This window comes from Mustela nigripes, chromosome 11, assembly GCF_022355385.1.
Source record: "Mustela nigripes isolate SB6536 chromosome 11, MUSNIG.SB6536, whole genome shotgun sequence".
NCBI classification, from domain to species: Eukaryota; Metazoa; Chordata; class Mammalia; order Carnivora; family Mustelidae; genus Mustela; species Mustela nigripes.
In genome coordinates, this window is record NC_081567.1 from 17535970 (window position 1) to 17549309 (window position 13340).

The window sequence follows — 13340 nt, forward strand, 5'->3', positions numbered from 1 at the left end:
GGCTCCCTGCACAGAAGGGAGTCTGCCTCTCCCTCTACCCCTCACCCCTGCTTGTGCTCTCTCTCACACACACTCTCTCTTTCTCTCAAATAAATAAATAAAATCTTAGGAAAGAAAGAAAATACCTAGCATCTAACTCACAGGGTTAACGCAGGAATGGAGGTAACCTACTAACACAGTGCACAGAACTTAGGAAGGTTCACTTAATACAAGCTTCCACTATCTTTAAAAAAAATAGCATTGGGGCGCCTGGATGGCTCAGTGGGTTAGGCCTCTGCCTTCGGCTCAGGTCATGATCTCATCGTCCTGGGATTGAGCCTCACATCAGGCTCTCTGCTCGGCAGGGGGCCTGCTTCCTCTTCTCAGCCTCCTCTCTGCCTGTGTCTCTGCCTACTTCTAATCTCTGTCTGTCAAATAAATAAAATCTTAAAAAAAAATAAAAATAAAAAAAAATTTAAAAATAGCATCAGGTCAAATTTCACATGTATTGTTTTAAAACTAGTGGGGGACCCGAGGTTTTTGTGAAAGCCACATCTGGCTGTGACCAGCGCCATCTTCCCAGGTGTAGGGGAAGATGCTCTCATGGGGCCCGACCTCCAGCCTAGCGGCTTGGTTCTGGGAGAGACCCCGGCCCTTCGTGGGGACATGAGGCTGAAATGCATCTTACCATCACATCCTGGATAGTTAAGAGGATCCTTTCTTTGTCGGTATTGCTCGCAGGGTCAGGGCATCCGTGGGTGTCCAGAAGGGAGAGATGAAAATCACAGGGCGTGGTGTCAGTGGAAGACTTGGTGCCCTAGGGACAAGTGGAGAGAACAGGTGTGGGGAAAGCGACTCACGTCCCTGAAGACGTGCTGGGTCCCTTGTCCTCTCCGTCGGTCTCCATGCCTTCCAGTTCCCTCCTCACCTCCTCCTCCTCCTCTGCGCCAGCTCCCAAAGCTGACTGGGTCAAACCCATCCCTGCCTCCCCCACACCACGGCAGGCACACGGAAAGTAAGCAGACTTGGGCCGCCCAACACCTAAACACTGGCTCAGTGAGGACCAAGTGAGGGCTGGTGTGGAGGTGCGGCTACCACATCTGGTTGAATAAAAAAAGGCAGGCTTATCAGAGAGGGCAGAGGGTCTATAATCCCATCTATGGGAAAATAACAATAAAAAATAAAGGCGGGGGGCCTGGGTGGCTCCATCCAGTTAAGCGTCTGACCCTTGCTTTCCGCTCAGGTCACGATCTAAGCATCTTGGGATCAAGCCCCTTGTTGGACTCCAGGCTCAGTGGTGGGCCTGCTTGATAGTCCCTCTCTCCCATTCCCTCTGCCCCTTTCCCCCCAATAAATAATGAAAATCTTAAAAACAAAAAACAAAAACAAAAACAAAACAAGGCAAAAACGGTCCTCACCGGAAGTCATTTATATGGTTATCTAAAACAGAAGTACCCATGCAACCGCACAGGTTTTAAGCCTCACCGCTGAAATTGCTGAAGGCGGACTGAAGGCGGCAGGGCCCTGCTGGGGACCAGTGGGGCGGGCTGAGCCCCTGGAGGAGGCCCGGCCAGCGATGGCAGCAGAGAATTTCCACGGCACCCGCAGGGGCTGAGCTGTCATGGGCCTCAGCAGAGGCCACAGGGGGAGGAGCTGCTGGGGACACACAGCTTGTGACAGGTGTTTAGTTGTTTCTAAACACAGCCCGTAACAATGATTTGAGATCACTGAACTGTGTTGGGGGCAAATAACCACTTCACCCCACTTCAAGGTCCACAAAATGGAGGGAAAACTCACAGCTGGTAACAGAACTCGGGGACTAGCTAGCACTCACCAGGAATGGGCCGGGACTGGAACATTCCAGATCGACCACCTCCTCTTGGAATATAATCAATACATATGTATAATGGATAGAAGGAATCTTCATCCTGGATAGGTATACCCATCTATGGTCTCTGGGGCAGCGGAATGATGAAAGGACTTTTATTTTCTTTATTATCAGTTGAATTTGTTTATATAGACTGCACATTATCAGGGGGAAAAAGACATCTTACTAATAGAGCAGAGTGCGCACTTTGTTTCATTCCCGATACACAAATGCCGCCCTATTATCCCTTGCAACACAAAGCCCAACATGACTGAGACCTGGCACTCTGGCAGAACTCTCTGGAAAGAGGCGTCCTCTTTTTGCTGGGGTTCCTAAGCTGCCCAGGACCCTAGGGTGTCTGCCCCTCTAACTCAAAGTAGAACTCCTCATCTTTACGACGGGCTCATCTTTACGACGGGCCATCTGAGCCTTGGCCTCACCTCGTTTTCTCGCCTCTTGCTCACCCAGCTCCCAGGCACACTGATGTCCCCCCCGCACCCCAGTCTCAGGGCCTTCACGCCTGCCGTTCCTGCGCCTGGCAAGCTCTTCCCTGCAGGGCTTGCTCCCGGTCTTTCTCCGGAACCACTCCCAGGGCATCTCATCTTTTTCCAGCCCTTTGCCGTCGCTCTGATCAGCCCTATCACCTACTGGCACAGGACATACTGTTTATTGTCTGTTTTATCTTCAGTGTCTAGAACGGCGCCTACAATCTGGAGCAGGGACCGTGGCCCGTGCAGTGCACACCTGTCCCCGGGGGCGGCCGCTTCTCGGCCCCAGTTGCTGCTGCCATGTAAGGACGGGGCTCCCAAATGTTCGCCTGTTTCAAGGCAAGCCCCCAATTCACATTCTGACATGGAATCTCCTGATTCTTAAATGTCAGCTAGTAATTCTTTCAAAAGCCCCGTGCACGTCAACGGGCTGGAGGCCAACCGAGCATGTCTGTGGCACGCCGGTCTGTGAACTCACAACCGCCAAGAAATTGAAGATCACTAAGGTTATGAAGGAAGGTGGACAGGCTGGTGTGTTTCAACAGTGAAGGTCAGATGAAAAGTACACACACACGCATCTCCTTTTGCTCCATTTCAGAGCTGCACTCGCAAACAGTGTGAGGTGGCTGAGTATATTTAGCCACACGCCTTTCTCTCTCTCTCTCTTGTTCAGATTGCATCTCTAGGGCTTCTGCCTTGGTCGAACACTGGCGTCACCATTTTACTCTTTCACTTAGCAGGAAAATAACTCCAAGGGGAAATCGACTGTGAAGCCTTACGGAGTGCCCCCTCAAGATGGGGGGGGGGAGGGAAAGAAAGAAAGAGAATCAAGCACTCAGGGTGGAGAAAATGAAGTGTTGGCAGAGTGCTGATTCTGAGCACGCGCGTGCGCACACAGGAATGCTAATGGAAGCTTTAATAGCTCGTGAGGGGCAGGCTGTCTGGGGCTGCGGCGAGCCTGGGAGCTTGCAAAGGAAGAACTATAGGTTCATTTACCGGGGCGGGGTGGGGGGCACCAAATGGCCAAAGGAGGAGAGGGGGGACTACCCCACTTCCTGCGTGAGGGCCAAGGGCGTGCACACGTTCTCCCACAGGGGGCGTGGCTGAGCCTGCAACAGACTGAACTTGGGGATGGACCAGCCTCCCAAGTGAAGGGAGACTGAGGCTGTTTGCACAGACATGTGCTCAGACCCTGAGCAGGGACCTTCTGTTGATTCAGAGGCGTGTATGTGTGTGTCTGTGCGTGTGTGTGCGTGTGTGTTGTGTGGGAGGTGAGCGTTAAAGACAGTGAAGTCCACACCACAATTTTGCCTACTGTAAAATCTCATTTCTAGGGACTGGGTAGGGAACAAGGTCATTCATTGGGTCATTCTATTAAAAATAATAATAATAATTTTAAAAAAGGATGTTCTTTTTTTCTTCCCCCAGGAAGACAGAATTTCCAGTTTATTTGCAGACTGTTGTGGCCAGGATGGGAAACAAAGTGACCCTTTGCTCCTTACCTGTCCTTTGTGTGCCAAGAAGGAGACACAAACAGGCAACACCTCAGAGGAGTGTGTCCTGGATGCTATTCCCATGGCTTTTATGGGTCATATGTATTTCTTAAAGGGACGGAGGCAAGGTTTTTGTTCTTTGAGGGAGAGCGTCACATCTGCAGCCCGGACCCACAGCAGAACATAGGCCCAGTGAATGGGGCAGGGTTTGGTTTAGGGGCCTGACTTTGTCCAGCTGCTGCTAATAATTTTGCTTCTATATAACCACGGAGATGATCTACACACTCATTCTATGTATAAAAGCTATGCCCTTGGAATAAAATGCAACCAACCACCCCTGGTTGCCCCTCGCCAGGCCCATTGTGCACACCTCCTGGCCTGCTCCCTGCCCCTCCAACCTTACTTCATCCCACGCTCCCCGACTCACACGGGGCCTGCACTGCGCTCCTTCCACACGCCCAGCCTCATGGCATCTGTGTGTGCTGTTCCCTCTGCCTGCAGTCCTTTTCCATCAGGTGCTGTCCGCCCTCCTCTCCCCTCTCATCCAGCTTTTAGGACTCTGACAAATGTCACTTCCTCTAGGAAGTCCTCCTGGATACCCTAGAAGCTCTCCTGAGCCCACCACGCCTTGCCCCCACCCCTCAACTCCCTCCGGCGGTAGAGGGATTGTATGCTGCTGCTACTCTGGGGTCAGACACCAGCCTTCCTGACATCTGGCCTCCGGGGACCTAGTGAAGCATCTAGCCTGTGGTCTGGGTGCTCGCCACAGTGTGGGAGATGAATGTCGCAGTGAATGAACTCAGGGGCATATGGAAGGAAAGTCGCCATGTGCCCTGAGAGCCGCTGTGACACCAGCAAGGCCAGTCAGTCCTACCTGCGGACGGTCGCCAGCAGCACCCTGGGCCTTGGTCGTCTCATCTGCGCATGCCTCAAAACCTTCAGACGAGCCCAGAGGAGGCTCAATGTGGAGCCGCGGGCCAGCTTCTGTTCTGATCTGCACCGATTTCTAGACAGAAGAAGATGGTTTCAGAAGCAATGGAACAAATGCCTCGACTCCTCCAAGGGGTGAGCACCTTAGGGGGCAGACCGTGAGGTGGCAGGTCCCTGTCCCCCAGCAGTCATGTTATGAGGCATGGTGGCCCGGCACTGGCTTGCAAGGGCCAGCCTGGTGGGTCCTGCCCCCATTGCTCAGAAGTCTTTACTGGTTGCTACCACAAAAAGCATGCTCAGTACGATTTTTTTAAAGCAACTTTTCGGTGTGAAATACCTTATCAGTAAAATGTTAGTACATGATAAACGTCCCCAAATTGGCGTTGTGATCCAATGGGTTTAGGAGACCCTGGGTTCCCCCCCACCCCCAGGACTTCTCAGGGCCAGGGCCTGGGTGGGGGGCATAAGCGAGACATGACATTTTAGAGGGGTTACAGATCCAAGAGCAAGGGCCTCCTTAAACTTCCTGCTCTGGGCCTTGCTCTAGGGAGTCCCAGCTACTGAGAGAAGAGATTGGCCAAGCCATGTGTACTGAACGTAGCACCCTCTGAGGGACAAGGGGTTAGACCCTGCCTTTCCCCTCGTGTCCTGGGTTCAAACCCTCCACCCCGTAAAACTCCGCGGCCCTGCAGGCTTGGTGAACCGAGCTGTTATCTCAGTGAAGGACACAATGCAGGGCCTTAGTGCCGGCGGGCCTCTCCGTGGTAGGACTGAACACCTTCCTCAGCCACAGTCACATCGTTCCCCACCACCACCACCACCACCACTAGCGCTTTCACACTAGTGGCACTCCTAGTGTGTTAGAAGCTCACTTAGTCCTATAGCAACCCCGGGGGGAAACTGAGGCACGAGGCTGCATGCCGCTCACCGAAGGTCACACAGCTTAGGAAACCGCAGAGCCTTGATCTGAACCCCAGCAGGACGGCTCCAGAGGCCTTGCTCTAAACCAGGGGTGGGTCAAACGCTTCCCGTAAAGAGGACGTATTTTAGGTTTTGCCTGCCCCACGGTCTCCATCACAGTATTTAACTGTCCCACTGTCATTTGAAAGCAGCCACAGATTTTGCCTAAGTAAATGCGCATGGCTAGGTCCCCAAAACACTTGATTTTTAAGAACAGGCTATGGCCAGATTCAGCCCAAGAGCTGGAGTTTGGCCACTGGCCCCGGTACTAAACTGGCCTGCTGGACTGTCCCCAGTAGGCACGTGAAAAAGAAATGTGCCCGGCTTTGACTACAGTGGCCTTTGGGGAGAAGAGAGGGAAATTAAGAAATTTCCTGAGACTATCGAACACTCAAAAAAGTAGGCAGGGGCATGGTTATAGATCATTCGAGAAGAAGATCTCGGCAAGAAAGAGGAAAGAAAAAGAGAGGCTGGAAAATGCAGGTGGGGAGTCCCCTGTCCGAGAACGGGAGAGGCAGAGGGGCAGAAGGAAGGTGCTCTGGGACACGTTCCCTTCGCCTGGGCCGTCCGTCCCTTGGCGATGCCCCCACCCCCATGCTCCAAGTGTGGCCACCCGGCCTCCCGGGCTGCAACAGCTGGCTCTCAGAGCATTTCCCATGGTGGCCGAGGTCTGTACGGAGGGGAAGCAGTACACAGAATACCTAAAACCTGGGGCTTCCTGGCCAGGAGACTCCTGAGAGCTTCCTTGCCTCGGGCCAGGATGAAGCTATGAGGGCTTTGAAGTTCATCTCCAAGATAGATTTTCAACCATAACTCCGGGGAGGGCAGGCTCCCCCCTTCTCCACAGGAATCACTCAATAGCGCCCAAATGCTTTAATGAGAGAGACACAGAGGGAGAGAGACAGACGGAAGGAGAGAGAGCAGGACGGCGGGATAAGGGGAGGCGGTGTGGAGGGGGGACGGGCAGAGGGAGGGGCGCTGGGCACGGGGCACAGCCCGGCCCCTTCACGGCTCTCTGTTCCTTTATCTAGAAAGGGAAGGCCTAGACTAGGACCTCACTACTCCATGTACTCCACTGGTGTGTGCCCCAGGAGCCTTGGCTTCTCCTGGGGAATTTGTGAGAAAGGCTGCTTTTCAAGCCCGCCTTAGAGCTAGGCATCAGAACCCGCATTTCCACAAGAGCCCGGGTGACTCACATGCACACTGAAGTTCCAGTAGTGTGAGCCGAAGTTTTGTTGGCAGGTGGGGGGCTGCTGTGCCCACCTATCGCCTCCCTTCACTGCCGTCTTCGGGCAAAGGCGCCCTGCTTTTCTTTAGGGAGATCCTCTTTCTCCTCACCCCCAATCCCAGTGTTCCTGTGGAGCGGAGTCCACGGGAGGCTGGTGTGTATGACAGGCCCAGCAGAACTGAGCACTAGATCCTGCTGGCCCAGAGCGACTAGGTGATCGGTTCAGGGGAGCCAAGAAATGCCAACAGCAGGGTGACAGAATGTAAGGTGGCTGCTGGTGGTGGCCCCCTTGGCATCACACAGAGCAGCAAGGAGAGAAACAGAGTTGAGAGGTGGAGAATGAGCCCTGCTACACTGTCTGAGCACCTGTATCCAGCCATGCCTGAGCTGGGCTTTCCCACTGGCGAGTGAAAGCGCTGTGGCCTCAGTGCAGTTCTGCTGGTCTGATCTGAATGACAGATACGAGAAGGACCTCCAGGGTCCCAGGAGGAGAGGGCGGGCAGGTCTCTCTCCACTGCCGCTTTTCCATCCTCCGTTTGACCAGAAGCATCCTTCTCCCTCCTCGGAGCTTGACACAACTGCTCGCCTTGCCAGAAGGTCAGGGGACGGTTTTGCAGTAGGCATGAGGGCACTTAATTGGGAAATTCTTACTGAATCCTGACTGCATACAAGGTTCTGGAAGCATGTCAAGATAGCAAAAAAAAAAAAAAAAAAAAAAAAAAATGTAACCACCAACGGCCTGGCCTTAGGGAGTTCACACAGCACACACCATGGAAGAACACGTTTAGGAAGCAACATCTGACAAAATTAACGTAGTCCAGAAAGAGTTTTCAATGCTGAGTGGGTGCTGGAGAGGGGAAGAAATAGGCTTCCATCTGGCCTGCTCTCCCACCCCAGCCCCAGGGAGGTGGCTCTGCTGCCGCTGGAGAAGATGGGGAGCCGTCTCCCCCACATGGCGACGCCCACCTCCCAAAAGGAGCTCGAGGCTGGCAGGTTCCAACCCCGCCCCCAGGAGGCGCCCGCTCCCAGCCTCCTCCCCACCTTCACAGGCTCACAAGGATGATGCCCGAGCTCCTGGCTGGCTCCCTGCCTGGCATGCTGCTTTACCCAGAGTGGGTGCCTTTAAGTGGCTGCTCTCTCTTGCCTACCTGTGGCGCCCAGACCTGGGTAGACCCCTCAGTATCACCCACGTGCCAGGACAGGATTTAAAATCCAGACACCCCTGTTCCAGTTTGCCAGCCCAAGGCCATGCCCAGAGTGATCTGTGTGTATCTACTGCCCCCTCAGCAGAGCGTTCTAACAGGTGTGCATTCAAGCTTCTGCAGTTGAGAAATATCAAGGCTAGGGGTTGCCCTGTATGGTTGTTCAGGTTGTGCAGTATGTGAGTGGCTCCCCCTAGAGGCAGAGAGCTCTGAAGATCCTGCCAGGCAGGTTTGGGGTGGGGAGTAAATCTACCTTATTTGCTAGGTTCTTCCCGGATTTGTCTGATCTCTTACAAATAATAGCGCTCGACACTCTTGACAGTCTGCGTCATACAAGGTCGCTGTCAAAGCTGATGCTTTATGGGTTGTTTCATTTATTGTCCTCACAGCAGGGGTTTTCAAAACGCAGAAATAGGAAAACAAAGGAAAGGGCTTCACATTTGTACTCGTGAGCTTTCCTGGGGGTGCTTTAGCTGCCTGGCCCACCACAGAAAACCGGATACAGCAGCAGAGTGAGAGCAAAGCCTCTGCTTTCCATGGCAATGAACTTGCTTTCCGGTCCTTTAAGGAAAGCCCACCCCACAGTAAATTGCTGAAAGGCCAATCCCTTCACTACCAATTTAATGCTAAGAGCCGGTGATGTTCATCAAATCTGACAGCGTTTTGGTAAAGGACAGCTCTGCTGATTAGGCCGTTGTCCACCCAAGTATTACAAGGCTGAGGAAGCCATAAATCTTAATCCAGGGATAGCAGGAGAAAGATCTGAGGCTGAGAAGGGTGGGGGAGAAAGAACAGCCCCAGCAAGAGCCCATCTATCACTTCCGGCCCAGCCCACGGGTGCCACGGCGGCAGCTCGGAGGCCGACACTGAGCCGCCAGGCCCCTCCTTGGCTCTCCCACAGTTGGAGGGTCCCCAGGAAGGGTTTTCCAGGTCAGGCTCTTAGCCAGTGTCTGGATGACTCTGGGACCTTCTGGAGAGCAAGGATCCCGACAGCCCCTTCCATCAGGGGCATCTCTACCCGAAAAGTGCTTCCTAGTTGGTGGGCAAGACCCTAAGAAGGGAGCTTATTCTACTGGATGAGGTGAAGGTATTGGTCCTGGTCACTGGGAAGGGGACGTGCGACCCCAGGGAGTTTAGGGCAACAGTTGGAAAAACTGGCAAGCTAGCCAGCTGAAGAGGGCAGGGAGGCCACGGAGGGGAGCAGTGCTAGCCGGGGGTGGGCTGAGACTTCGGGGCTCCCTGAGCGCTGGGCCTCCGTGTCCCCTGCTGACCAGGCCGTGGTTAGTGCCAAAACACCGAGTGCCTATGTGGCCCCCTGCTGGGCACAGCCACACAGGAGCAACCCCAGGACTGGGAACGGGCGGTGGGACCTCTTCTGATGGAGTGGCTTTTGAGAACTGGCCACCCCTGGCCACTGGGGATTCTGCTGCCTTCGCCACTGCCAACCTCTGGCTGCCTCCAAGGACAGCAGAGCCCACCCAAAAGGGTGAGGTCGAGACTGCCTTCTTCTCCACCCTATGCACCCCAAAACCTGTCCCCATGTACTTTCTACCAGGGAGAACCTGTCCACTTAACTCCACTACTTGGGGCCAAAGGAAACCCAGTCGGTTCCTCTTTCTCCTGGCAACAGTTCGGTCGGTCCACTGGATCTATCTACTGTCCTGGAAGAGAAGCTGGGGGCCCCAAGCAGGCTTTTCGCTTCTGGTCACAGCCTAGCAGGGCGGGAGAGGGCATCCAGCCCAGGCTGACCAACTGAGAGATTCAGATGGTCTCTTTCCCGCACAGTTTCCGCAAACCAACACGGGAAGACCGGGTGATGACAGCCTGGGACGCGTCGAGGAAGCGGAGATGATGGGGACTGCGGGGCCAGGGACAGAGCTGTGAGGGGGAGGCCGGGGGACAAAGGCACAGGCTGCATTAGGCTCACGGCGGGGGACAGGGGAGCCCTGCTTCCAAGTCTCCTGCCTGGTGCTCCTACAGCCCATTGGCCCTGTGGGCACCCTTCAGAATGCAGCCGCCGGGGATCTTCTTAAAACGTGAGCCCAAACACATAACTCTCCTACTGAAGACGGTCCAGAAGATTCTTTGCATTTAAAATGAAATCCAGACTTCCTCCTAGGCTCCTTCCGGCCACTGTGTCATCTGCCTGCTGTGACCTGTGACCCCTGACCCCCACGCTCTGCCTCTCCATCTCTCCACACCGGCCACCCCAGGGACCCTTCAGCCTGACCCACCTTCCTGCCACCCCCACTGCGCCCTCCACTGGGAGACTCCCACCAGACCTTCACGGGGCTGGCTCTGCTCCTCCTCAGCAACCAGGTCAGGGGTGGCCCCCAGGGAAGACTCTGCTGTCCCCCTTCTCTAGAGCGGCTGCCCCCCAGAGCCTCCCCATGACCCCCAGGCTCGAGGGGGAAGTGTGAGCTCCAGGCCAGCAGGGCCCGGCCTGCCTCACTCACGGCGCTGACTCCAGCACCTACAATTGCCCCCACAGGCCACGGGTTCAAAGGCCCCAACGGGCCAGGTGGGAAGCCATGTGGTAGGGGGAAACAGCAGCCAGAGCACAGCAACCAACCGCAGCCACCACGTGGCCTCAGCCCGGGGCGCTAAAGGGAGTGGTAGGGACTGTGGGCACCACAGTCTGCATGTACCCGGCCTCATGGGGCGACTGTTACCGCGCTCTGCTGACGGCGGCCTCAAGGGAAGGGGAAGCCGAGCATACAGCTCTTTCCATTTTTCCAGGGAAGTCAGAATGGAGCTTTAAAAAAAAAAAAAAAAAAATACAGAAAAACTTTTGAATTTAAATGTTAGTGAGTGACTAAGATTCTTTTAAACCGTTTTGAGTCCAAAAAACATTCTCCGGGGGACAAGTTCAGCCCACAGGCCTCAAGCTGCTCACTTGGAAGTCCAGCAGGCCAGTCCTCCGTACGCTTGGACCGGCTGTCGCATCATCCTCGCGGGCGGGGCCGTCCCCCACCGTCCTCCCAGCCGGGACTCCAGGGCAAGGACCCGGCCTTGTGGGATTGTTTCCACCTCCAGAGCCTCACACAGTGCCTGGGTCAGGGTCATAAATGTTCATTTAAAATTAAAGGATGATGTCTTTTGGGACCTGACTTCTGGTCCTCTCACCACACTGAATGCTCCCCGGTTTATCCATATCAAGGGGGAATGTCCCCCAAAACACCGCATGCTGGGGGAGCAGCGTAGTAGGGGGTGGGCTCTACTCCCGCTTTCCGCCTAGGACGCCTGTGAGTTCAGTAGAGGCCAGAAAGTCGGTCTATGTTTCCCAGATGCCCTTTCTGTGGACGTTCTGGAAGCGAGCTAGGTACAGCCCATCAGCAGGCCTCCTGCAAGCAGGGAGAGCAAAAGTGGGGTGGAAAGAACAGGACACACACTGGCTGATTCTGGGCTGAGCACAGTGGCCGAGGAGACAAGTTTTCAAGTGCCCCAGCCTGGTGGGACCAGCTATGGGCAGGGCTGATCTAGCAGGCGCGGCATCAACAGAGGCCAAGAGTGGTGGTGGTGGCCTCCTGCTTTCCGGAAGCCAGCTAAGGTGACGCGTCCCTGATGCAGACCCGCGCCACCTGCCCCGCCGTGTCCTAGATAGTGGCTTTCCTGGCAGGCTGTGCTGGAAGGCTGGGTGCCATTCCAGGAGGCCCCCCAGCCTCCCACTCGGGGTCCCTCCTCTTGTCACCCGGAGAGCTTGTAAGCACCTGCTTCCCTTCATCTCTGATTACAACGGCCTGAGTGGTCTCTATGGTTAGGCACTGACTGACCCTGACCGATACAGTGCAGAAGGACAATCGCAGCCTTCACGGCATTAGGAAGCCAGGAAATTAGCCATGATTAGGCCCCGTGAAGTGTGAGACCACAGGGAGAGGTGTGGTGGGGGGGGGGGAGGGATGCTAATTAATCTTAGGCCAAGTCTTTTTAAATTGCACAGGCTTTGGGGCCAGCCGTGAAGTCACAGTCTAAGATGCAAATATGGCTCCCGATAATAGAAGGCACTCGAAACAACTAGGAGGGTCTGAAGTGGGAAGTGGAGAAAGGCTTCCTTAATGAGAAATCAACATTCATTGCTGGGGACAAAAGGAGGCCTCCGGGCTGTGGGCCCCATAGGCCTTGCTCTTCTGCACCGAGATAAGGCTGTGGGATTCAGTGGGCCAGAAAACCCCTTCAGTACTTCATTATAGACCTACAAAGGCAAGGGAAGACCAGTGGGTTTGCGGGTCACAGGTCTGGGCTTCAAACCTCCCTAGTGGCTATGTGGCTCTGAGCAAGTCACCTTATCCTTCTGGCCCTCAGTTTCATCAAGGGCACAATGACAACAGTTACAGACCTACGAGGTGATGGATTGCAAAGACGGGCCAATAAAACTTACAGAAAATTTTCCTAAAGACCCACCCATTTGGCACAGTGTAAAAGATCAGGCCCAACGTGGGTGACCACATTAAAAAGGATTACATACCACTGCTTAAGCCTCATCTCAGACCAAGTGAGTCAGAATCTCTGCGGGAAGGGACTGCCAGGTGATGTGAATGCACTGTGGGGACTGAGACCCACTGACCCCAGGCCAAGTGTGAGTAACCACAGGGTAAGGACTACATGGGCAGGAATACAGCACCTGGAGCACAGATCTAAGCTCGGGTTTTGCTGCTGTCACTTCTTAGTGGTTGGCCTTGGAAAGCTCACTTAGCTTTACCGAGCATTCATTTCCTTGGCTTCCTTAAAACAGGAGGAAATTTGGAACTTGCCCTACCAATCTGCCGTGAGGACAAAGGTACATAGTAGGTGTGCAGTAAAAGATAGCTGTGTAGGGGCGTCTGGGTGGCTCAGTGGGTTAAGCCTCTGCCTTCAGCTCAGGTCATGATCCCAGAGTCCTGGGATCGAGCCCCGCATCGGGCTCTCTGCTCAGCAGGGAGCCTGCTTCCTCCTCTTTCTCTGCCTGCCTCTCTGCCTACTTGTGATCTCTGACAAATAAATAAAATTTTTAAAAAAAATAAAAGATAGCTGTGTAAACAAGTGATCACCACGGGGCTGTGAGTCTGTGCTGGGGTGCCCCATCCCCCACCTGGAGGGGAGGATCATGCCACGGAGAGGGAACTAGAGGACCCACAGACCCCTCTACCTTCTAGGGGCCAATACCACACACAGAAAGGACACCCATGTGGTGCCCTGCCAGACGCACCAAGGCCC

The 13340-nt window shown here is 54.5% G+C and overlaps 1 protein-coding gene across 3 annotated transcripts in view; it reads right to left on the reverse strand.

Annotated features, from left to right (window-relative positions):
* Positions 1-13340, reverse strand: part of KATNIP (katanin interacting protein) — a 172472-nt gene that overhangs the window by 101779 nt on the left and 57353 nt on the right. For all 3 annotated transcript variants that reach the window (XR_009407000.1, XM_059415072.1, XM_059415073.1), the window contains 2 exons: positions 4702-4833; positions 668-796 (listed from right to left, as the gene is read on the reverse strand). Coding sequence is in view for 2 of the 3 variants with exons in the window: in XM_059415072.1 (XP_059271055.1) it covers positions 668-796; positions 4702-4833 (261 nt within the window). In the remaining variant the exon portion in view is untranslated. The remainder of the gene's footprint in view (positions 1-667; positions 797-4701; positions 4834-13340) is intronic.